General features: G+C 38.6%; 2 protein-coding genes across 5 annotated transcripts in view; both read right to left on the minus strand.

Annotated features, from left to right (window-relative positions):
- Positions 1 to 18,193, minus strand: part of LOC100749304 — a 57,379-nt gene extending 39,186 nt beyond the window's left edge. For all 3 annotated transcript variants that reach the window (XM_024371143.2, XM_012391680.3, XM_024371144.2), the window contains exon 1: positions 16,853 to 18,193. In XM_024371143.2, coding sequence (XP_024226911.1) covers positions 16,853 to 16,954 — 102 coding nt within the window. In that variant the 5' untranslated portion in view covers positions 16,955 to 18,193. The remainder of the gene's footprint in view (positions 1 to 16,852) is intronic.
- Positions 18,194 to 18,514: 321 nt separating this feature from the next.
- LOC100748109 (transketolase-like protein 2) lies at positions 18,515 to 23,753 on the minus strand. 2 transcript variants are annotated; one of them, XM_003493464.3, is made up of 8 exons: positions 23,647 to 23,753; positions 21,145 to 21,290; positions 20,870 to 21,059; positions 20,519 to 20,753; positions 20,291 to 20,434; positions 20,042 to 20,215; positions 19,744 to 19,959; positions 18,515 to 19,682 (listed from the first exon to the last, which is right to left on the minus strand). In XM_003493464.3, exons 1-8 carry the CDS (start codon positions 23,751 to 23,753, stop codon positions 19,011 to 19,013), a joined length of 1,884 nt encoding a protein of 627 aa, XP_003493512.1. In that variant the 3' UTR covers positions 18,515 to 19,010. The 2 variants fall into 2 exon arrangements, with proteins under 2 accessions (XP_003493512.1, XP_003493513.1); XM_003493465.4 differs by lacking the exon at positions 23,647 to 23,753 and adding an exon at positions 22,093 to 22,313.
- Positions 23,754 to 24,096: the final 343 nt, after the last annotated feature.

The following is a 24,096-nucleotide window of genomic DNA, read 5'->3' on the forward strand; positions in this document are numbered from 1 at the left end:
TTATTATTACATTATGTGTATCCTATTGATACACTGATATTAATACTCTGAGGCAAAACAATATGATTTGAATTATCCTCTAGCTCATGTACAGCTACATATATACAGGGTGGTTAGTAACTGGTGGTACAAGCGGAAAGGGGGTGATTCTACGCGAAAAAAGAAGTCGAAAATATAGAATAAAAATTTTTCGTTCGAGGTTTTGTTTTCGAGAAAATCGACTTTGAATTTTCGCTCGGTACGCGTGCATCTTATCACGTCTCGTTATAACTGATCTCACTGTAGATTGTTGTCTCGATGGAAAAATTAAAAAAATATTATTATTCTATATTTTCGACTTCTTTTTCGCGTAGAATCACCCCTTTCCGCTTGTACCACCCTCTATATATTTACTTGCTTTTTCCTAACAAGATCGAGAACGAATAAATTACGGTACATTTGAAGAATGCGTGTCTCAACACGTCGAAAGCATTCGTGAAATGAACATTTTCGCATATAATAAATAGCAATTAGAATACTTAAGACGTAGAGAAGACGTTAGTCATGCGTATCGTCTCGTTGCTTTTTCGTAGTCAGGGAACCGTTATAACACTCGGCGACATATCCACGCAATTTCCTTGTTGGCTATTCTTTCTCCACCGATACGACCATTCGACGTTCGATGCAGCCACGCTTATTCCCGTACCTTTCACGGAAACCCGCTACAAAATATCCCCTTCTCTCCTTCTGGCTCGTCTACCTGCAATTTAACCGTTTATCACCGGTTCGCTGTCAGTCGGACGACCAAGGACCTGACCGCCAAACAAAACGAGCAACCAAAGGCATTGACCTTTTAATCGGACCTTTTCTTTTCGTAAGGAATATTTCAAGCTAAAATAGGATAATCTGCCGCTCGTTATTCTACTTGTTATTCTAGTTGTACGATATTGTTCGAATACAATGCGTCTCTGTGAGACATTGTGATTCAGGAACCACCATTCATGCCGCTACTGCTACGTTGTATGCGGAGTATTTCTATCGGGGCAGGCTATAGCTCTGAAACTGTGGAAAATGGAAAAATGTTTCATTTGGCAAAATTAATTGGTTTCGAACGCAATTTCCCAGCGTGATAATGAAGCGCCAGCTAAAGTGGTAGAAATATCTTTTAAAGGAGAAAACGTATCGGTTATTTGACGGCCCACGCGCACCCCAGATTCCAATATCATTGAAAATTGTTGGAGAAAACAATTCGCCGTTGCCGCGACATTTACTTTGTATTTGTTACATTTAGAAATGCTAGGCCGTTTTCGAGAAATTACACATACAAATATTATTATTTTGTCCAACACCGTGTATCATATACGTCCTCTGATTACCCTTAAATTTTACCTACGTAATCCTTGTCTTATCGACTGACGAAATTTGGAAATATTTTACGTAGATATTTTACGTACACGTAGAAATATTTTATGTCGTGTCGTCGAATGCTTGCGCGAACAGTTGTATACGAATACAAATTCGTAGGAAATTCGAGACGAGCGAAAAGTTCGTTTGAACGTTAAATGGGATTCGAGGCGTGTCGAAGCCATCGCTAGGCATAAGTTGATTCCGAACGAGGAAGGTAGCCGAATGGCTGTGTGTCGGCCACCCTCCACCGACTCGACGCACGAAAGCCCACAGACCCAAAACATTTCGTGCACCCTACATAGCGCCCCTAGAATTCGCTGCGTCTATCGAACCCTCCCTGGTCGTAATCCAGCTGGAAACACATGGCGTCATCGTGCTCGACTGTCGAACATATGCACCGCGTTGCTTTCTATCGCGTCGGGACAAAAATCATCGAATCGATTTGATCGACGCCGCTCCAGCCACAACTTCTAATTACCTTTCTCGCGCATCCGACCGTTATTTTTCCAGCTAGCAACGTTCGAACGACGACTGGTCGCGTTCTGACACACGAGCTTCATCAAATTCGTCGAACCGTGCTTCTCGTGATCCGTCGTCGTTGGCCTTTTCGCTTTAAAATTCGCTCCATAATATTTTTCTGTTTCTCTTTTTTGCTTCTTTTTTTTCACTTACTCGTTTCAACCAGTATCGTGTTCTGTTTGTTTTCATTTTTTGTACCGTGGGTCGACTGAGTCGAGTGGCGATCGTGACATCGCGATCTTTCAAGTGCAATGGCGAATCGAGGCACGCTGTGGTCACGCGAGAATCGCGGAAGACGGCAGCACGTGAGAGACATCAGGTCGAGTTCGTGTGTGCACGATTCCTCGTTTATATTTGCTACGTGTCGTCAGCGCTCTTTCTTCTTGCCTGCTGCGGTTTTGGGGATTAGATCGCTATCGAGATTACGAGCTTACGCCTGCCCTCCCTATGCGCTTACGCGTGTCCCTTTTACAAGTCCAGTCTCTCCCTTTCAAGAGCTTAGGAAACGCGAAGGCGCGGAACGCCAGTGTTGTGCCCCATATTACATCGGTGACGTAAAATCGTATTACGTGGAACAAGCAGATGTAACTACGTTCTGCGATGCGTTTAAGAAACGCCGTATCGATCGTTTAATGGACACATTTTCATTCCGTTTGCCGTGTCAGTGGACGCGCAGTTGTCCTCGCTAATTGACGGGTTTTTGGAGCAATAACGAGGCAGCAATATTTAAATTACATTTATCGAAAGACTGCTTAGTCCTTTGTGGACGAATACCGCCGTTACAACCGGCCGGCAAATGAGAAACGCCATGAGCAGTTTGTTCCACCGTCTTCCGTTTCTTTGAACCACAAAGGCTAGATGAGACGTACACGTTGTGCGAAAAAGGACAAAAAGAGAAGAATCGTATAGCGTGCTCAGACAGATAATCCGCAGGAGGAAGTAATCTCGGTAAGCTTACACGTTGAACATTCTTTCGAAACGTATCACACTTTGAAAGCATGTAAAAATTAACTTACGGTTAAATTAAACTCTAATATATTCGATGTTCGATTACCGGGAATAAAATTTGCATAAAACTCTGTGTACATGTTTTTCTTTATCCCTGGTATTTAAATCTTTAACCCTCCGTCTGCAATCTTATTTTCACCGAGGTCGTTTGCATACTGGGTCATTTAAATCCACGCGGTGCTTCTACGTCTTTGTGTTTTAAAAAATTCCATACAATTCTTCGATAATTTTCCAAGTTCCTAGAATATCGTCCAACGTATTTGTTCATCGTTGCGCGTTTCGTCTTAATCCTGTCGAATGGAGCAACATTCGAGCAAAAGATACCAGCAACACGAAAAATTGCTTGAAATTACCAGTGGAAAAGGAGCTAGTACGCGACTGGAGGATCAATTTGTAATTTCGTTTCGTATAGAAAACGTCCTGAACCTTTCAGGAATCAGGAGTCGCTCGCAAATGGTTAAAGTTATTATCAGGCGAAAACTGATTGGTACAGCAACGGGAATTTTCGATGTATCGGCAAATCGAAGTGCCAGCAATATTTTCTCGAATCGACGTGCGCCTAGTATCTCGCGAAACCGCGAAATAATTGACGGAGCTTAGTCCGCGAAACCCGCTGCAACTTCCTCGACGATTAACAAGGTGCACGCTGTTATTGTGCGATACTAAATGCCTGAAATAATATAGGCAACGAGGAACGGTTGCGTTGAATTCACCAGAAGCCGCGGTTCGCTTTGATTTCAAAGGGCAGCGAATCTCGCTATTATCGGTATTTTAATGGAGCCGCATCGAGAGCCATTCAGGATCGAATTTGTTATTTGGAAAGAGAGAGAGAGAGAGAGAGAGAGAGAGAGAGAGAGGACGAATATCGATGTTCGATATCTTGAACGTATAAAGGAGAGAAAGAGTTGCCTGGATCCTGTGGTTTTACTCATCGAACAAACTTGTTTCTTGTTTCTGAACGCTGTTATTGCCTAGAACCAAGCATATACGTATATACTAACTCTGGTAATAAGTATTCGATCGAACGCAATAATACTAACAGTCGGCTAACTAAAAATACCAAAGTTTCTGACTGTGCGAGGCACGCGCACTTTGCTATTTATGCAAACTCGTGTGTTGGATGGTTGATAGTGTGTTTAAATGACGAGATAGCTGGTTGTTGAAAACCGTCAAGTGTATTTTAAAAATAATAAATAAGTAAGTACAGACAATATTCGCTAAGACGCTCGTACAGACGGATTCGCTAAAGACAATGTATAAATTGCCAATAAGATCGTTCGAGACTGACTCATTGATAAACTGATCATCTTACGATTGCGTCCATTTATTTATACTGGTCGGGGGAATTTGAATTCGAGTTTGCTTGATGGTTGTACGTAGCGGCGACATTGTTTTACCCGGAGTTTATTTATTATTACATTATATGTATCCTAACGATATTGATACTCCGAGGTAAAACAACAACATGATTCGAATCGTCCTCTAGCTCACGTGCAGCTATACTCTTATCACGATAAGTAGGCTTAAAGAAATGGAACGTAGGTGGAAAATTGTTTTACCTACTACGTATCATAGAGAGCGCTATATATCTCGGAAGTTTCAGGTATTTTTGCGCGTTTCCTATCGTCAAATTAATTGGTCAATCAAATTAACTGGTTTCACAATTTTATTTTAAAATTCCTACTTCATGTTATATTTTTTCCACAATGATGTAACGACTTTCGCAACGATAACTAAAAGAATAATATAATGAATTTTATTTTGTTTTTTATGTATTCAAACTTAAAATAATTATGTATCAAGGCTACTTATACCAATACCAGTGAAAATGGCTGGTATTTGTCAAAGTGTAAAAGGGTCCTGCAATCTGTTCATCGAACCCCAATTAACCAGTTTCCTCGTTTTGTACAACTTGCCACGCGTTTTTCAAATTTTTACCGCGTATCATTCGATATGATGATATCGGATATCAAGAAAATTCCGGATCGATCGCTAGATCGCTGGATGCTAACACTGGAAATACCACAGCGGTCAAAATGACTGGTTCTACAATTTTATAAATGTACCCAACCCTCGTTCAGGGATGGTGGATTAATAATACGAAAAATGTACTACATAACAATAAATCAATAAATATCAAAATATTCTATTACTGCGTATTTTTAAAGACCAGTCATTTTCACTGGTTTTGGTAGAAATAACTTTGTGTTAACTATCGGTGGTTCTAGTGTTAACTCGGTCTGATACGAGGCGTACAATTACGCTGTAAACGGGCGCGATTACCGCGATTACGTGGCTAAAAAGTTTGAGACAGAAATCCGGAAATGTATACGGAAAGAGAAGTTGCGAGACGTTTGTTGGAAACACGCATCTCGCGGACGATACGAGAATGTTTGAAAAATCGCGTCTAAAAATACTATTGGCTCGTATAAATGCGAACACAACGGTAGGTTTAAGTGAGTTTTTACCGCGGATTCAACGGAAGAAGAAAATTTCGACGAGACCAGAAAACGAGAAACGTTGTTCGATGCGAACCAACCGCAACAAACAGGCGCGTGTTACGCGCAGAGATACGTAATTAGAATATTCACGGCAGAAACATGAAAACGCGGGGAGCGTTGCTCCGACAGGGCAGTTTAATTATACCAGAAATGTAATATGATTTATTTGACACGAATTTCATCTGTAACTCCCCGTTGGTTGGCTTAAACGCGCTCGTCTCAAACTATTTCGACTCGTGTCACGTTCGCGTTACGTTCGCATCGATACTTTTCCCGTGACGAGAATGTACGTAGTTTCGAATGGCGTACTTGGAGAGAACCGCGTTTTCAAAATTGCTAATCGGATTACGGCGATCGATTCGTTCCGAGAGATATTTTCGATCCCGTGGAGGATAAGATAGATTTTACCCTCTGCGAAACGAGAACCGATGTTGAACAGAGGAGTCTGTAATTTTATTTCTTTCCAACTCTGACTCGGTCTTTTATCGAACAATGTACGATGATGTCGTTGAGAGTCGATAATTCAATAAGCTGCATGTATCTTTGGTCTTTCGGAGCGATCTAACAAATATGTTACCATTCAGAAGCTTCGCGGACATTTGTTTAATTTTGACAAGATGTATTTTTATTGCAAAATTATATTACAACGGTCAAGTTGATTTTCAAAGGTTCGATATACGCGACAATAAAGCTTTACAGTTCTGAAACTAGTTAAGAATAGCAGTAATTTGTCATTTGACAAATTAGAAATAAAAGTTAAAAAGCAAGTTTTAATTTCCTTGATAGAAGCTAAAATTACAGAACTAAAAGACGAAGCTTGAAAACCAGTCTTTAATAATCATCCACGAAATAAATATATAGGAATCTTTTACTTAAAAAAAACCATTATCCATAGCTTGGATTTTTATAGACGGTCGGTAAATTTAAATAGAAACGTATTCCGTAAGGAAACGATCTACGAATTACACGAAAATCGTTTCCAGGTGATCGGCCGAGACGAAGGATGGCAACGATCGTTAGAGAAAATTTGGTTATCGTGAAAGAGAAAGAATATGAATAGACCGGTGCTGCTTGGAACGGTACAACGGTTCCCTCTGTCTCTTTCGAGTCGAAAGGACTTCGATTCCCATAGAAAAATTCCAATGGTAACGAAATTAGGTCGAGTTCTTCCTACATTTACAGCTTTATTTTTAAGCTGACCTTTATTCAACAAAGTCTTGACAGTGGTTTTTAATCCGTGGCTAACTACTACGCGATCTCCAGAGACCGCTTTATCTCTGCCTTGCTACGGTTGGAAGGTGCATCGGTTATTTAACTTCGATATCGTAAGTGGGATCCATCGATTACTATCTGTCCGACTATCCTCTTCCGCGGCATATAATAGCTACTCGAAATGTGCATCCTTTTCTACAGCCCTCGGTTAACTTACATATTTCACGCTATGTACCTTACGAATTCACGAAAACTTTCTATTCACCGATTTGCATTTCTCCCACTTTTCGAAATGTATCGTAGTTACGCTTCTCGTATTCTAATTTCCACTAGTTACGTTTTAATCAAATCCGAGCGCATTTGAAATTATATCATCTGAAATGTTATTTCAAACAATATGGTACTACCTGTCTCGATTACGTGTTACGTTCGTTTTATAATTATTTCCAAGATCTGTGAATCATCGTTTCATCGATTTCCCGTTAGCGAACTATCTCGTCTCTTCCACGACAAAAATTTCGTTGATACACTCTTACACAGATTGAAACGAAGAACGAAAGGATATGCCTCTCTACGCTGAAGCATTCGAGGAATTTAAAAGGAAATTTGAGACACAAAATCGACATAATTCCGCGGAGTTATTCATGCTAAGATATAATTTAACGGTGAAAAAAAAAAAACCATTCGAGCATTACACACCACACGTACGATGAATTTAACAAAATATTTCAACACAATACCAACTTTATCTTCAACACAGTTTTAACCATTTAAGGACTATTGTCCATTAACCTACTAAGCGCGGAATTTAGTTCGAAGAATCCTTTACGGGATGCGCAGATGAAATCAAGCAACGACGAGTATACACGTAGAATACAGGGCAAATGGTCCTATTATATAAGCTTTACGAAAGAAGTAAAGCAAAAAGAGGAAGAATCGAATTTTTATTCGATAAAAAAATTAACGATTCGTCGTTAAAAAAGATTTTGTCATTAAAAAAACTTAAAAATTATTTAAAAAATAATAAAACTCATAAACGAGAAAAATGAAAGAAAAAAGATGCAAGAAATTCGGTTGATTTGACTGTGGTACTTCTCGATGCAAGGCACTACGTAAAGTGGCATTTCGCAGGTCGAGCACCAGTAACCTGACTCCTTACGGACTTCTTACGTTTTTTGCTTCTGATGGTATAGCTGGTACAAAGTTATATAAGCTGGTATAAAACACAAAACAATTCGGGGAATAGCCGGTATACGAGCCAAAGAGAATAACCGAATAATCAAACATATTTTTATAAAACACATAATAGATCTGCCGCAAGTATAAATGTCGTTTATATTACTTTTTACTAAAAAATTCTCGAGTTTTTTTATAGTAAATGGCAATTTTTTATTTCACACAACGGGTACACGCGTCAATCGCTCCGAAATAAAATTTCAGATTGACGTGTATACACGTCGAGCGCAGTTAACCGGTTAATCCGGAAAATTCCATTATCCAGAATTTTTTGTCTCCCTATTGCCTCCAATATGCAAAGCTCTGCTGTACTACTTTTACTTGCGCTCGTTGTTGCTTTTAACCTTTTCTCTGGAATAAATCGAAGCACGTTTCTCGTTAACCGCCACGCCTGTGGGAAACGCGCTAGTCGCCAACAGCGTTCAGGATTTAGCGATCCATCCGATTCTTAGAAAAATTTCATCCTCCGGTTTTAATTATCTCGGCGAACAATTAAGCCACGATAATAGCCAGCGGCTCTTATGCATACGTTATTACAAGGTCGAGGCTCACTTATCCACGTTGCGTGACTCGTTTCAAGGTAACGAGCAGCGGTTGAAAAATTTTGGAAGCAATTTCCTCGCAATGCTCTTCTCCTTGAAAAATACGATTCGTTATCGCGTCGAACGCGAGATCCATCATGGACGAGCCAAGAAATTTCTACGTCGTTCGTGAACACGCTGGTCGAACAAAGCAGCTCGTTCCATTCTCTCTAAAACAATCGTATCATCGATTTCTTCCTCCACCAATGTTTCTCTTTCATTCTCGCGTCTTCTCTTCTTCTGCCCTCGACAATTTTTCTAACCGTCCGTTCGAGCAACGATATCCGAACGGCACACGTCTTCCGAATGATCGCTGCGTTTCAGCAATCGTGTTTTTGTAATACGATACTTTCGAACGATCGGTGCCATCTTGCGCGATTAGATTAGCATTATTGGCGAAATTCCACGAGTTACGGACCACGGATTAACGGAAATCTTTTGCAAGAGAAACGTCAAAAAAAAAAAAAAAGAAAGAAAACCAAACACTAAGTTCAAATGGATTTTTATCATTGAGCAGGTAGGCTCCACGGTGTTAAAAAAAAAAAACCTGCTGATCCGCCAGTGAACTTTCAACAGGCTCTCACGAACAGGTGTTCGGCTCCAACAACGCAGATTCGCGAACTGTTCTCGATTCCTACAAAAATATTTAACCGTGTTCGCAAGACCTTTGGTATAGACATTTCAGGGAACTGTATTTGACGAACATGTTCGCGAACAGCACGCAAACAGATGACAAACACTTACTGTGCGTGAATAATTCGTAGCCTGTTTGACATCTGTTTGCATACTGTTCGTGAAACGTACCTAGTTCTCAAGAGCGTCTATACTAAAGCTTTTATGAACACGGTATATAAAGAGCCACATAGAATATTTATATAGCTTTCAAGAACCGTTCACGAGTTCGTTACAGGTCGCGGGAAAATCGTAGAATGGTCGTAAAATGTTTAGGAACGTCTTGCGAACACCGTTCGTAAATACCGTTCGTGAACGTGTTTGCCGATGAGTACGCGCCTATAGCGTTGAGACACTCTAATTACATGGTTCGATCGACGAATCATCGATCCGTAAAGCATCCCTTTAGAAGCTTGAAGAAACTTGATCAACCGATTGCCGCGCGAATTTTGTACATTTTGCCCCGAGAACCGCGATAGAACGAGATATGCTACTCCATAACATTTAATTTGTTGCAAAATATTCTATCGCATTTGCGCACCTATTTCCGACTCATTCGCTTAATCAAGTCCCTCGCATCGTTGACAATTTTCTAGTCCGTAACACTCGTCCTATCTTAATTGCTCTAAAAATTGTAGCAAAACACGCATCACCGATAACCATCGTGGCAATCAACGCGTGAACAGTTGGCAAACTTGAGACGTCGAAGGATAGTTATTTAAAAGTGGACGTTAAGAGACTTTTATCGTTTGCCATTTGCTGTTTCTTCGTCGGGTTCCAGCTATTTCGATCGTTACGATTATTACCCCGAATTAACTCTGTTTCGAACGCGAACCGAGGCAACCAAGTATCTCCATCAACGTTGGTCGTTGATTCAAACTACCGTCTCTCTATTAACGCTTCGTACTCTAACGTAATCCCATTTGTAACAAAAAGAGAAGCGCGTGAAATTCGTACGAAAGTCGTGTAACGATAAGCGTCAGGCCGACACAGTCTTGGACGAGTTTCTTTTCATCGATACTTCGATTCTTGTTTCGCCTTTTTCTGTTCCATCGGTCTTTCCACTTTTGTTTTCCCCTTTCCTTCCCCCGTCGTTACAAGTTCCAATTGGCACGTATCCCAGTCCGATGCATACTTTTGAAAGAAAAGCGTAGAAAGAAAGCGGCGATATCGAGAAAAGAGAAAGAAAAAAGGAAAAACGGAAGTTACAATGTCGCTATCAGACGATGCAGAGTGCTTTAATCTCGTCGAGCGACGAAATCCCCATTACGACATTTCCCGGATAAATGAGATTGCGGTTGCGGTAGCTGGGAAAATTATCGGTACGCGCTCTTATTTTCCAATGAAGCGATTTTCTCGAGGCTCTATATATTTCATTTCCGCGATATCGAATTTTTGCAATCGTACGAGAGTATCTGCTAAACGATACGAAATTTGATATATTTGAACCTAATCGACGATCCGTAGATGCTGCAACAAGTACAACGAGGCGGCGATGTTTTTCACCAGCCAGTCGTAGTAGCCATCGGAACTGAGAAGAACCGAAGTTTTTCGTTTCGCTTGGTTCGATTTTAAAGTCAACTACGTAGAGATTGTTTCGTAACAGCTTGTACAATACGTTTTTACTTGAAAGACAAAAAAAGAAGGTAAAAAGACGCGAGTACTTCGAATATTTTAACGTAGCTTGAACAATGGAAAAGTATATTAGACAAACTATTTTAACTACGGAGAATAAAGTATATTTCGTGACACATGTATAATGCTAATCTGTTTTCGTAAATACTCTCTGACACTTGTGAAAGCAGTTTTACGAAGAAAAGAAGAATAAATAACTGTGAGAAAGGGAGGAATAAATAATCGAGTTGGAGAACAACAGGAATTTCTTTGTATAATTCTCTGCGTAAAAACTGGTTTTAAATACATAGCAGTTGGAAAGAACGCAGAACAAACATTGGGTCAGAGAGGAAGGAAGCAAAGGGAGGCGCGACCGGCGTCTAAGAGTTGCAGCCTCCCTAGAAAGCACACTACTACGGCGCAACACAGCTCGGATGCGTCACGTGCAGTCTGCTTGGCGGTCATGCGAACGACAGACGGGACGTATTTTCATTTCGCCTTTCGCGTAACCGTAGTGCGGCGTATAGAGTCGGCGTCGTCGCCGTCAGTCTTACAGCACACGCGTTACCCCAACATCGGTAAACGTTCGTTCCACTTTATCCAGATAATCTGAATCGAGCAAAGTAATCGAAATCGAAGGGAATTACATCGGGCAACTGGACTAATCTGATTTAAAGCCACTTACCGAAAGCTCGGATGCACGTTGATCTTACGCGAAACGAAAATCATGGAAATCGAACGAGAATATTTTCCTCGTTCCCGAGTTCGATAGCTTTGGCTTTGCCAAACCAACGATATTATTTGTCGTAATTGCCTCGCGTTTCTACGTACGATCCGGACTCGGCTCGAAAAAATCGTCTCTTCTATCGCGAGTTTATTTTTATTCTAACTCGAGATCGTCACGCAACTGTCTGAACACCGTTCTTCGAGAGAGCGCGTTTCAAAGTCAACAAAGTCTCCGGTTATACGGTAGATGCGCGCTATATTATATTTACGAGCCAATTCGCTAAAATGGCACGCCGAGTTCCTTCTTCCCACGTATTTTTCTTAACTCTCGGAACCTATTACGACGGCAACTTTACTTCGTGCGAACTTCGTTTTAATATTATCGTGCCGTAGCAAATGCCATTGCGATATCTCTGTCTCATAAAATAATGACCGAGTAGAATTTCGAATCGCACGAAAGAAAACAAGGATGGCGGAAAGAAAACGATAAAATTTTAGTTCTCTCGGATGTTTCGAGATGGCAGATAGAACACTGTAACTATGGGCGGCAGTAAAATCGGCGAATACGAAAGACAGAGCGCGGCCGAGTAATAAACTTGTCGAGCAAGTCTCGTTATTTCGCGTAAAACTCGCGGAGTACAGCCCGGAAGCGAGGAACTGTGTCGCGTCACGCGAGTCTCCGCTCTTCCAGTCAGGATGCGCAACTCTTACCGAAAAGCTGGCGATTCCACGACGCTTTTAACGCAGGAAATTTGTCGCGGTGCCGAGATAAACGGATTCGCGATTCAACCGACGGGAACATCGTCACTCGGACGAGATAACGGGCCTCTGCCTCTGTGCCATTAATTAATGCACCGACCCCAAACGATTCACGTACGTGTTCTCGAACGCGATCTAACCTCAGTTGTGTACCGGACGCGCGCATCACGCAACCGCTTCGCCAATACTTCGTTACTCCACATACTTCGGAAAACTTGGAAAAATCCGGTGCTACGTTAGCTCGATAGAATTTTGAACAACGTTGTAGACTTTCGTTCAATTCGAGTGAAAAGAAGATTAAAAAGGAAACGCCCAACAGATCTCACAAAGGACATAACCTAACAAACAAACATTCACCACACTAAAGAAATAAATCAATCAAATTCGAAGATGGTATCCCACTGGGGGTAGCCATCCACATGTTGTATTATTATACCACTAAGCTGTAATATTTTACCAAATGTCCTACTGGACAAATTGTAAAATATAAATAAATAAATAAAAAAAAAAAAATTCGAGTGAATCGCGTAAATATCGATCCTTCGTAATCTGATATATCGGAATGGCGAAGTGACCCGGTGAAATTATGAAATTCGTGACAAAAATGATTTACACCGTGGCTCGTAAGTATTCGGACGTCTGGCGCGATTCGATGAAAACGTTGGTATTTTATATAAAGTCACGGTGGAAATAAAGAAATATTTGCACATGAGCTAAATTTAGACCAAAGCGAAGAATATATCTACGTTCCTCGAGTTCCATATTTATCTTTAACAAACCGCTGACATTTCATAAAATCTATATATAGGCTTTTAGAACGTGGTTAGAGAAGCATATTTCAATTGCCGTGACATCATATAAGAAATATACGCTTTAACGAGCACCGTATTTCGTTCGCTTCGTACGACCAAAACTACGCTTCCTCGGAATACTTCGAGACCCTCGGTCAATTTCTGTCCACAATACGATACGTACGATACGATCCCTTGACCGTTAGAAAAAGAACGGCGCTGCCATGAAAATGCAATGACCTCGTTGCCCTTTGTCTGTTATTCTACGATATAACGTACTTTAGCCTAGCTTACTCTTTCCAGATGCGTTGCAGAAGGTATAAACAGGAAAATATTTCATCCTTGCGCATCTTACTTAACTCCGAAGAAACACAAACGAGCGAGCTCTTCCGAAACGAATACAAGCGCGAACGAAGGTCGCTTTTGTTATGAATCTTCTCTAATTTACCAAGCTCCAATCGACAGAAGAGAATCGAACTATTTTCGAACCGATTCGACACCTGGGTACGGAGCTACGGAAAACGCGAGAGAGTTCCGTCGTCTTTGATACGTTTCGAGTGTAAGTGCAAGCGCTTGTAAGACGAATCTTACGTAGTTCGTATTGTTGCGAAGCTACGCCTGAGAACTCTCCAAAGGGGACTTTACCCGCGGAAAGTGGCGAGGAGAACGCGAGACGTTGTCGTTCTTTCGCGCGGAGAAGAAAAACAAGCTATGCACCGAATAAAATCTACCGAGTCCACCATCTTTTCTCACTTCCTTCTCTATTTTTTTTTGTTCTTTCTATTTACCTGGAGCGGGCAATTAGCCATTGCTATGTTTAAACGATTAGATCGAACTAACCCCTTTAATAACTTTATGCTTACGACCTTGCAACTTTACACTCGTGCAAACAGCTTCAATTTGTATGAAATGAATCCTAAATGATTCGCTGTAACGTTTCGCTCCGGCACGATGAAACTCTGCCCTCCTTATTTAAAGCGTCCCATCTAACATTTTCTCGTTCTTCGAGATATTCATAATGCGCGTGTATCTCGCAAGCGTAATGTAGTCGATGCAATTTCGAAAGTGTTTCTCAGGAAAAGAAAAACAAAACTGTTTGGAAAGTTGGAAAAAATGATTTTCAAAAATAGCGTAAAAGGAGTGCGTTTTTAGAGGCGCAGTTTCATCGCGAACTAACCGAAATACGAACAACTTGAAACTGTTTGTCTCACGATTAGTACACGATCAAAAATCCACGTTACTTTTCTATTAACCGAGCTAAAACTGGCGGAAGAAAATAACGAAACTTCCATTTTCTCTAGTTGTGCAATGGTAGATAATTCGATCTATCATTATCGACTTTTAACTAAAAAAAGAGGATAAAATCTATGGGAAGTAGATTTTGGATCAAAAGGAATTAATATACGATAACGCGTTAATCATAAACCATTCTCACTAATCGACGTGAAACAAAAGCAATGTTCAACGAGTACTCGTGGCTTTATCGCGTGGTAAAAATCAAAACACGAAGATAAGATAAAAATTGAAAACGATCGAGTTCGTAACCTGTAACGTTCAACCGGTTCGCTCGATATTCTACAACTGTCATAGTTCAACTACTACTATTCAACGTGAAAAGAGAACGAGGCTAATTACGAATTCACCTGTAGCTATTTGCCGGTAACTATGTACGCGTTTATGTTGCCGACCGATATCTAGTTTGAATTCCGACGAAATTTCAACGATCAAACGATATACACTCGTTGAAAGAAAGGTAAATTATGTGCTTTCGTTATAGGAACTGTAAACTACGTGCAGAGTGTAATGGACCAGCGAAACGAGAAATGAAAATAAATATCGGTACAAGTGAATCGATGTTGCTCTAAAACAATGAACAGCAGGCCGATAAATAAAAAGCAAATAAATTACAGCGAGCACGAGCTGTTACTTCCAACTGCTAGAGATCCAGCAATAGCCCTCTTCAAAACGTTAATCCGCTGTTTTTTTATAAGCAGTTTACTCAGTCAAACTGAAAAAACCAGATTCTCGAAAAAGCAAACTCTTCGAAAGAGGAAACATTCTTTGGAAGAGATAAAATCTTCTGTAATACGAAAAAATTCTTCGCGAGTGACAGAATCTTCTAAAGCAGGAGAATTTCGTCGTAAAATACTGAAGTTTCCCAAACAGAAAAGATGTTTGGCGAAAAATCAAATCCACTAAAACGCTTCTCTCAAGTTAGCAGGAACTTTTTACTTGTCAGTTACATTTATTCATTTATGCAAACTACAAGTTACAAGTTAGTAGTCTGAGCTTAAGTGCCTTAATAATCCTGCCTGTCGTTAGCCGGTACGAGCATGTACTTCAAAAACGATCATCTATTTTCCTGCTACCTGACTGACTCGAATACTCAGACTTTTAGTCGAGAGCAATTTTTAAGCGTGAGACCACGAACCACACTAGGGCACGATGATACCGAATGTGACAAGAACTTGTAATCGCGAATGGGAAACTGCGAAACGATATACACATATACAAGAAAAAGTGTTTTCAAGAAAAAAGAAAAGAAAAAAAGGAAAGAAAAAAGAAAGATACTGGCAGAAACCTCGCACGGTATCATCGTAACGACACATTGCTACGAAATACCAAGTACACTCGACCGCCTTTGAAACCGGTATAAAAAAGGCCGAGCGACAGGCCACTGGAACACGCTATTAAATAGGCCGAGCTGCTACGAGGGGAATGATTAATCACCACAAAACTGTCTTTTTACCTTAAAAATTACTTACATGACAAACGTGATCAATTGATTCTCCTATGCTATTATTTCTCTTTCGACCTAGCTCGCATTCGTCACAACGAGGAAGCGAAAGTAATTCGCCATTTTATCTTTTTTTGAAAATATTGTTTTAAGCTTATTTTCATGTTTGTTATATACATACTTTTGTACATTCGTTTCTATGTTTTTGTATTTACCATTTCATTTTAGTAATATTTAATAAAATGTACAGAACTATTTGTATTTGCATATAAACATATTCTATTCTAGAAAAACTAAAGTTAATAATAGCAGGTATTGATAACTTCGTGGATTAAGATTACTATTGTTCTTAAATTAAATGTTTATAACATTATTACATCCGCTTAAGTCAGACACCTTGTTTTCCTGTCATTTCAAGATGAGGTTATGTTGTCTGTTGCTTCCTCCCATTATTTTATCATCTTGAATAACAATACTTGTTCAACATATTACCAAGCAAAACAACTGATAAAATAGTTTATTATGGACCATTGTAAAGTTAATAAAGTAGTTAAGACGTTACATTGTCTTTGGAGCAAAACGATATCTTTGATCGTTATGACAAGACTTAATTTCTCTGACGACGTCTATAATTTTGAAAGAGAATCTAAACGTCGCTTTAATTTACTTAATCCAATAAATCATTCTTTATAACATAGCACGCGTAGCATAAATCTGTATCCGACAAAACAATAACATATATAAACTAGTAAAACAGCATTCAAAAAGTAGTTAGGATCTAAACACTTTATTAAAGATTCACATTGGTTTACAGAAAAACTTATCGTCTGATCATCGTTAAATGCATGTATTACTAACAGGTATCTTCTATGCGTAAACTTTGAAACAGGCTGTTTTATAAAATACTGGCTTGAAATATATATAATGATCCTTCATATGTTAACCACGATGAGTGCTATGAGTCAAAATGATTACTGCTATCTATTTCTGACTTGTATAATCTTGGCTTATACAAGGTATAGCCTTCCTCTCTCCCATTGTATGTTATTCAAGGTAAATAAAGAAATAAAAACATAAAGATACATAGAAAAATGTATTTGATTTACTTACTCTGCGGATAGTAGAGAATTTAGGAAGGGTGGTACTGCTGGTGAACTGGATAGACACAGTGCTGGAGAACCGTTGAGTTGTTTCGGAACGATACATGAACATCGGGTGGCATAGAACTCACGTAGTGGCGGTCGTTTATATTCCTCGTATGCACTAGTACCACCGTCCATGCACTAGGTACACGCACCGTCATCCGGCGAAAATCTGGACATTATCTTACGCGTATATCCAAGTAGTCGAGGAATCACGACACGATACGTACGGTACGGTACGGTACGGTGCTAGAAGGCAAGGCACGACACGATACGACACGATACAACACGACACGACACGACACTACACGGAACAGCACAGCACGATACGACACGACACGGTTAACAGAAGATTGGTCGCAACATAGGATACGCACTAAAAATGTAGCGAATATCGTAAAACTAGAGGCACCACCTCGAGGAGTTAAGATTGTTGGAATATGTGTGTGACGGCGGGGGCTACGGATTAATATGGCCGTCCCTCGTTGACACAATGTTTCGAGTCACACGTAAAAGGCAGCCCGAAGGAAATGCAAAAAACAGGTTGACCGGGATATCGTTGGCAAGAGAGAGGCTTGTTCGCGTACGACGCGCACGCATTTGTTTCACTCGCGACACCATAAACCACCCGCGATTCTCTAGCTATCACTAACTTCCGTGTATCACCCTGTTGTATTCTCCACGCGCTTTCCTATTTTTCTTCTTTCCTTTCTTCTTACCTCCGCTCTTCGACAGGCTATTCGTCCACTCCTCTCTCTGTCACATACGATTCCTTTCAACCCCTTACAGGGCACGTTCCTCGCTCGTCCTCCCTCTCTTCTTTCTCCTCTCTTCTGTTCGTCGTTTTCGTCGAACACTGCGAGAGGGATCCTACGAACACCGCACTCGCGTTTCGAATTATCAACTACTTTCTCGCTATACCGCGTTCTCGTTAGAGAGCACCATGAGAGTCGTGGAAGCATTCGAATAATCACCTTCTTTTCACGCTTTTCGAGGACGTGACGCGGCCTTGCTGTGAACGACGTCAACATCACAACCGTACGCTTTCATGGCGGCCATCTTTTCGGGATACGCGAATCGCGGAACGGGAAACGCACACGCGTGTATACCTCCAACACATGCATACACGTGCCACCGTTCACCTATGTACACGCAATACTCTACTACGTATAACCCAACAACGAGAATCAAGAGCGAGGGAGACACCTGCGCGCACATACACATATATAACTTGACCGTACTAGCCTGGATATTTGGATAGCGAACGGCAATCCAGACACCGAACCGAAGAACAGGGAATGGTTGACGTTTCTTGTTTAACAGGGAATTGTGGCGCTGCTGTCTCTTCTCGTTTGTTATCTTTCTCTTTATTCGTCTCTCACCATAACCTTTATACAATTTCTCGACCAATCACAATCTCATTCTTACTGAACTGATTTCATCGTCTAGGGATTTTCCTACCTCCGAATCTTTTCTCTTCCAATTTCTTGGAGCTGAAACTTCCTTCTATCGTAATTTGCGCGCAATTTTTTAAACTGTCTTCTTTGATCGCGTAACGATGTGTCTATTCTTTGTTAGTCGTCTATACATATAGGTATATATTACTGTATTCAATAACAGAAATAAGATATTTACGTCCTCATAAAACTTTTATTTGTATTTAATATAACATTTAACATCAAAAAATTGTGCGCCTGAGGTAGTAGGTATCGATAAAGTTAATAAAAAATTCTTGTTGCAGATATATCTATTTACTTATGTGTAGAATGATAATTCCAAAATAGTGTTAATCTATAAACAGTATACGTATCAAACTTTCATATAAAATTATATTTCTTCAGTATCAAAATTTGATACAATTTTCAAGTCTAATATTTTTCTTTTGAAACGTATATGTACAAAGAAGAACAATCTTTTTCTACCATCTTCTCTAATATAATAACAAGAACAAAATTTTCGACGTTTTAAACGTACGGTAAATGCTTACAAACGGAATGCACTGTTTTCCTCATATATGTGTTTTTCAAAATATTATGTAGCTTTGCGTACATATCGATATGGCAGTTGATTTTGTGTAATTTCTTTAACATCAAAACGATACCAGTACCTTTATATAATCACTACGATTACAATTTCAATATTTCTTGAACCGCAGCAACAATTTTGCTTGCACTAATTCCATATTTATCCAACAACACATTTGGAGGGCCAGAACGTGGTACTTCAGTAACAGCTAGCTTCTTAACTACAACATTTCTTTCCAGAGCAACCGCCGAAAGAACTGCTTCCCCTAGACCACCTTCCGCATAATGATCTTCAACAGTAACGATTCTACCTCCAACTTCTTTGGCGTTCTTTACAATCAATTGAGCATCAAGTGGTTTAATTGTAAATGGATCGATCACTCGAACATTTACTCCTACTTTAGATAATTCATCAGCAGCTTTAAGTGCTTCGTACAAAGTTACACCAGCTCCAACCACGAGAACTTGATCTTTAGGAGAAGATTTAACCACTTTGCCCTTGCCAATGGCAAAAGGTTCTTCGTTTTCATATATAACTGCCGTGGCAGGACGAGATGTGCGTACGAAACAAATACCCTTTGTATTAGCTGCTAATTCAATGGCACGTTCCGCAGAAACAGCATCGGATGGGTAAAAGACGGTAGAACCAGGAATTGTACGGAACATAGCTATATCTTCCAGACCCATTTGCGAAGGGCCGTCCTCTCCGATCGAAACACCGCAATGAGAACCAACGAAATTGACATTCGTTTGTGAAATAGCGCCCATTCGAATCTGCAAAATCAAAAGTATGAAATAACATAGTCGCTTTTCTATTCACATTTTCATACTTTACCTGATCAAAGGCACGAGTGAAGAAAGTAGCAAACGCAGATACAAATGCGACTGTTCTGTCTCTGCATGCTGCACCGATTGCTACTCCTACAACATTCTGCTCAGCAATAAACCCTTCGATAAATCTAGTTGGGTCAACTGTCTTGATTTTCTCTGCGTACGTAGAGTTCTTTGTGTCTCCATCCAGAGCAACGACGCGAGGATTGTTCTTTGCCAGCTAAATAAAAAAATATAACAATAACACACAGGTAACAACAAAATGCATTATACTCGCCTAACTGAAAGAAAAGGATGCAAACCTTAGCTAAAGCAGTACCATAAGCCAATCTGGTAGCAACTTGTTCTCCTAATTTGTAGTTCGGAGGCGATGCTAATTTAATATTACTAAGATCTACGGCTGGAGCATCGTTGACTAATGGTTTTTGAGGATGCAATCCTAAAGGACCTGGATTTTTCAACATTCCAGTCAAATGCTGCAATTGAACATTTTATTAGTCTCTAAGAGAAATGTAAAATTATTTTTATTATGTAGGAAATGCAATCCTTACTTGAATGACTTCGTTTGCTTTATTGCCAAGTGGCTTTCCGTGCCAATTTTCTTGATCTTCAATATTAGGGAAATATTTGCCCTTAAACGTCTTTGCTAGAATGGCAGTAGGTCGCCCTTTTGTATTTTGTGCTTCATGGAAGGCCTGATAAACAAAATGTTATTTTAAATTTCTTATATTCATAAATAATATTTTTTTATACGTGAACATGTATTTTTCCTAACAAACCTTGGCCAACTCTTCTACGTCATGACCATCAACCACCAATGCATTGAAACCAAAAGCTTCAAGTCTTTTGCGATAGACTTCCATATTATGTTGAAGAGATGTTGGTTCACTTTGACCCAGACGGTTAATATCAAAGATAGCACAAAGATTATCCAACTTATAGTAAGAAGCAAAGTGAAGTGCTTCCCATACTGAACCTTCAGCTGCTTCTCCATCACCAATTAAACAATATACGCTACATAAACATTGATAAATAATTCATATAATTATTATCATACATTGAAAACATAAGTACAACATTGCTTTATATAAAACAAACAATAAAGGGTAATTATTTCAATATCAACATACCGATAATTTGCTTTGTCAAAATTTTTTCCTACGTAGGCCATTCCGGCAGAAACTGAAAGGCCCTGTCCCAAAGAACCAGTCCCCACATCAACAAAGTTTAGTCTTGGAGTAGGATGTCCTTCCAAGTCACTATCAATTTTTCTTAAATTTAATAATTCACTTGCTGGGAAAAGTCCTGCTTCGGCCCATGCTGTAACCATATAATTATTAGTTACCTCGGAATTTGACACAACTTCATAAGGATTAGTTAATGCGCATAAATTTCAAATATTTACCTGCATAAAGAATAGGTGCTGCATGACCTTTGCTCAGTATAAACCTGTCACTGCTTGGATCACGCGGTGCCGATACTTTGTAACGCATTGTGTGAAAGAATAAAACGGACATAATCTCTGCCATAGAAGAACATGATGTTGGATGTCTATGTAAAGTAAAAAAATATATAAGATTAGAAAATTTTCATAACGGTATTAATGAAGAATAATTTGAATACACCGACTTTACAAAGATTATCGGAACGTGTAATTATAAGTTTCGTAATCATAAACTGTTATCTTCAAAGGTCATACAGGATATCAATCTTGATCATACGATCATTGAATATCGGAATAATCATTAAAAGCCGTAGTTATGTAATACGATTTATATGCAAAAAAGGCACTAATCATTAACTGCATTGCAAAGAATAAATTTATCTTTCTTCTTTTATTATACTTTTTTATACTAAAATTAATTTATCAGCAAAATTTACTTCGTTAAATTACTTTGATTAGATAACGTAAACTACATAGTAGGAATAATATAAAAATCTTAAATAGATTATTAATTAAATGTATTGTTTTTTATATATTATGTGTTCTTCATATTTTAATTTTATCTACAATTATGTTATAAATGTTAAAGCACTATCAATCGCTGACTTCGCATTGATAGCGAACATACTTAAATGCAATAAAACATTAAGATATACCTACAAGGATGCTTTAATTTGTAATTATTTAATTTTAATGTAATAAGTTACTAATTGTTGCAAAATTCTGATTTCCTGAAAAATTTCAAAGAAAATTTTTGAACATGCCAAGAAGAAAAATCAGCATGTTTATAGTACAAATCTATCCACGACAGCGAGGTTTTAAAAAAAATATGAGGAAGATATGGTATGTATTTCGATTTTGCCAAAGCGATTATAAAAACTTTCGAATAACATTTCACTCGTATCATACCCGCTTTTTGATGCCTCAGTTGCTTGAATACATTGAATACGAAGCCTGGTCGCAAGGTCTTGGAGTTTTTCCATGTTCGTATCACGCACCATTTTAAACTATAGAGAATTTCGGAAGTCGTTTCCCACCGAACGTTCGATAGCAACTGAGGGACTGACTAAGGGACATCGAACACAATAATTCGCAACTCGCGAGTAACTGCGCGCTCCCTACTTTCTTCCAGACAGGCTATCGTAGATTTCAAAATCGGCACGTTTACGTTTCATGGATACTCTTTTGGAACTCGTACTATCGCTACAACTACCATACCGATAGCAAGAATATCTGGTTTATAATAACCATGTTTTATCAACACAGTTTCCTTAGAAAATTAAAAAAATACTAATTAATAACGTTTTTCTGGACACCAATGGAGAAAAATTTAATCGTGATTAATTGATAATTGTTAATTAAAATAATAATATAGTGAAGGAAATGTTTGATAATTCCATGAACCTTATTATAAAAGTTACAGGTATCGTGAAAAGACGAATAATAGACGAATCAAATTCTTAGACTATGTAGCAATCGTTTTTATCATATTCAAGGATAAACAATTTTATATGGTATGTCCAGCTCTTTCAACATTCTATGTGCTCTTGATTCTTCAACACTATCGTATGTTTATTACGTAACTACTTCATAGCGTGCATTTTGGTATTGTGCACGTGTTGACTATGCTACTGCTCTGCATAAGTCATAAGAAAACATGGTATGATTTCCTGTCTATTTTTATAACTGTCCTTCTAAAAAGTTTGAACATTTTTTTACAAGATACACAGCGCAATGATGCGACAACTCTTGACCATTCTTCAAAGTATTGTTATTGTTAATTATATAAAGGTATAATTTATGATTAACACGAAACTTAGATAATTCTAATATGATAGGTTTTAGGTATCTATAGATTCTTCTTTATTTTTCAAGAAAAAATATACTGAAAAATTTATTTATCCAAAATTAGATTTTTCTGGAAAATTTTTCCAATATTTTATCCCACATTGATCAATAATCATTAAAAGTGAAAGTTCATAACAATTTTAAAATATAGTCTTTTACTATCGTATAGATATAAACTCTGTGCATAAACATGAAGTGCAATAATAAAATTACATTGATCCATGAAACATAATGTAGGAAGATGTAAAAAAGTGATATAACATTAAATATGATAACTCGGAAGAACAAGTCATGTAAAAAAAAATTAAGATCATACCACATAAAAATAATAGAAACTATCGAATAGTAATTAAGTATCGAATATCAAATAGAAAAAAACCGTGCATGTATTGTATAACATAATTGATTCTAAAGCAAACATTCTCCTTTCATGCAGTTTTCATTGAGATAATCTTCGCGCGTGATTTTACAAGTGTTCAAACTTTATTAGAACTTAAATATAAAGATGATCGAAAATTAGTAAGGGTGCATCGATCTACGTTGATTTATAAGAAATTTATACAATGAATAATTAATTAATGGTATTGCTATTATAACATAGGATATCACACATACCCGGATTTACTGGCTTGTGTGGCATTGATCGAATGAATTCTCAACTTTATCGCAATATCTTTCAATTCTAGAATGGTTTTCGATTCTGGTTTGTGATAGTTTGCCATTTTCTTCGTGTACGATGTAACGGCTTTTTAAAACTGTAATAATCTTTTAAGAAAACTTCGGATAAATGTTGACCACGAAACGTGCTTCCGAGCAACAAGTAGAATTCGCGCAAGCACGATCTAGTTTGAATATAGAGAAGAATTCAAACCCTGGATTCGAGCGCGATTTGTTTCAAGCATGTTCTCGTATTGTTCCTAGATGGCACTGTATCGATTTTGATAGTACGTATAACAGTCATAATTTTTTTTTATTATAAAAAAGATCAGAATGCGTGTATTGTTAATAAGTTTTTGTGCTACTTATAAATTTAAAACAGCATTTTGACATAATTATCTTGAGGTC

This window comes from Bombus impatiens, unplaced genomic scaffold, assembly GCF_000188095.3.
Source record: "Bombus impatiens unplaced genomic scaffold, BIMP_2.2 scf_1112, whole genome shotgun sequence".
Taxonomy (NCBI): domain Eukaryota; kingdom Metazoa; phylum Arthropoda; class Insecta; order Hymenoptera; family Apidae; genus Bombus; species Bombus impatiens.

Bases quoted from the DNA above. Each gene is read 5' to 3' on its own strand.
- LOC100748109 (XM_003493464.3), bottom strand. From the start codon at position 23,753: ATGGCAAACTATCACAAACCAGAATCGAAAACCATTCTAGAATTGAAA. The intron at 21,291-23,646 runs GTATGTGTGATA...TACTTTACATAG, and splicing joins ACACAAGCCAGTAAATCCGG to ACATCCAACATCATGTTCTT. The intron at 20,754-20,869 runs GTATGTTGATAT...ATGTTTATGTAG, and splicing joins TTTGACAAAGCAAATTATCG to CGTATATTGTTTAATTGGTG.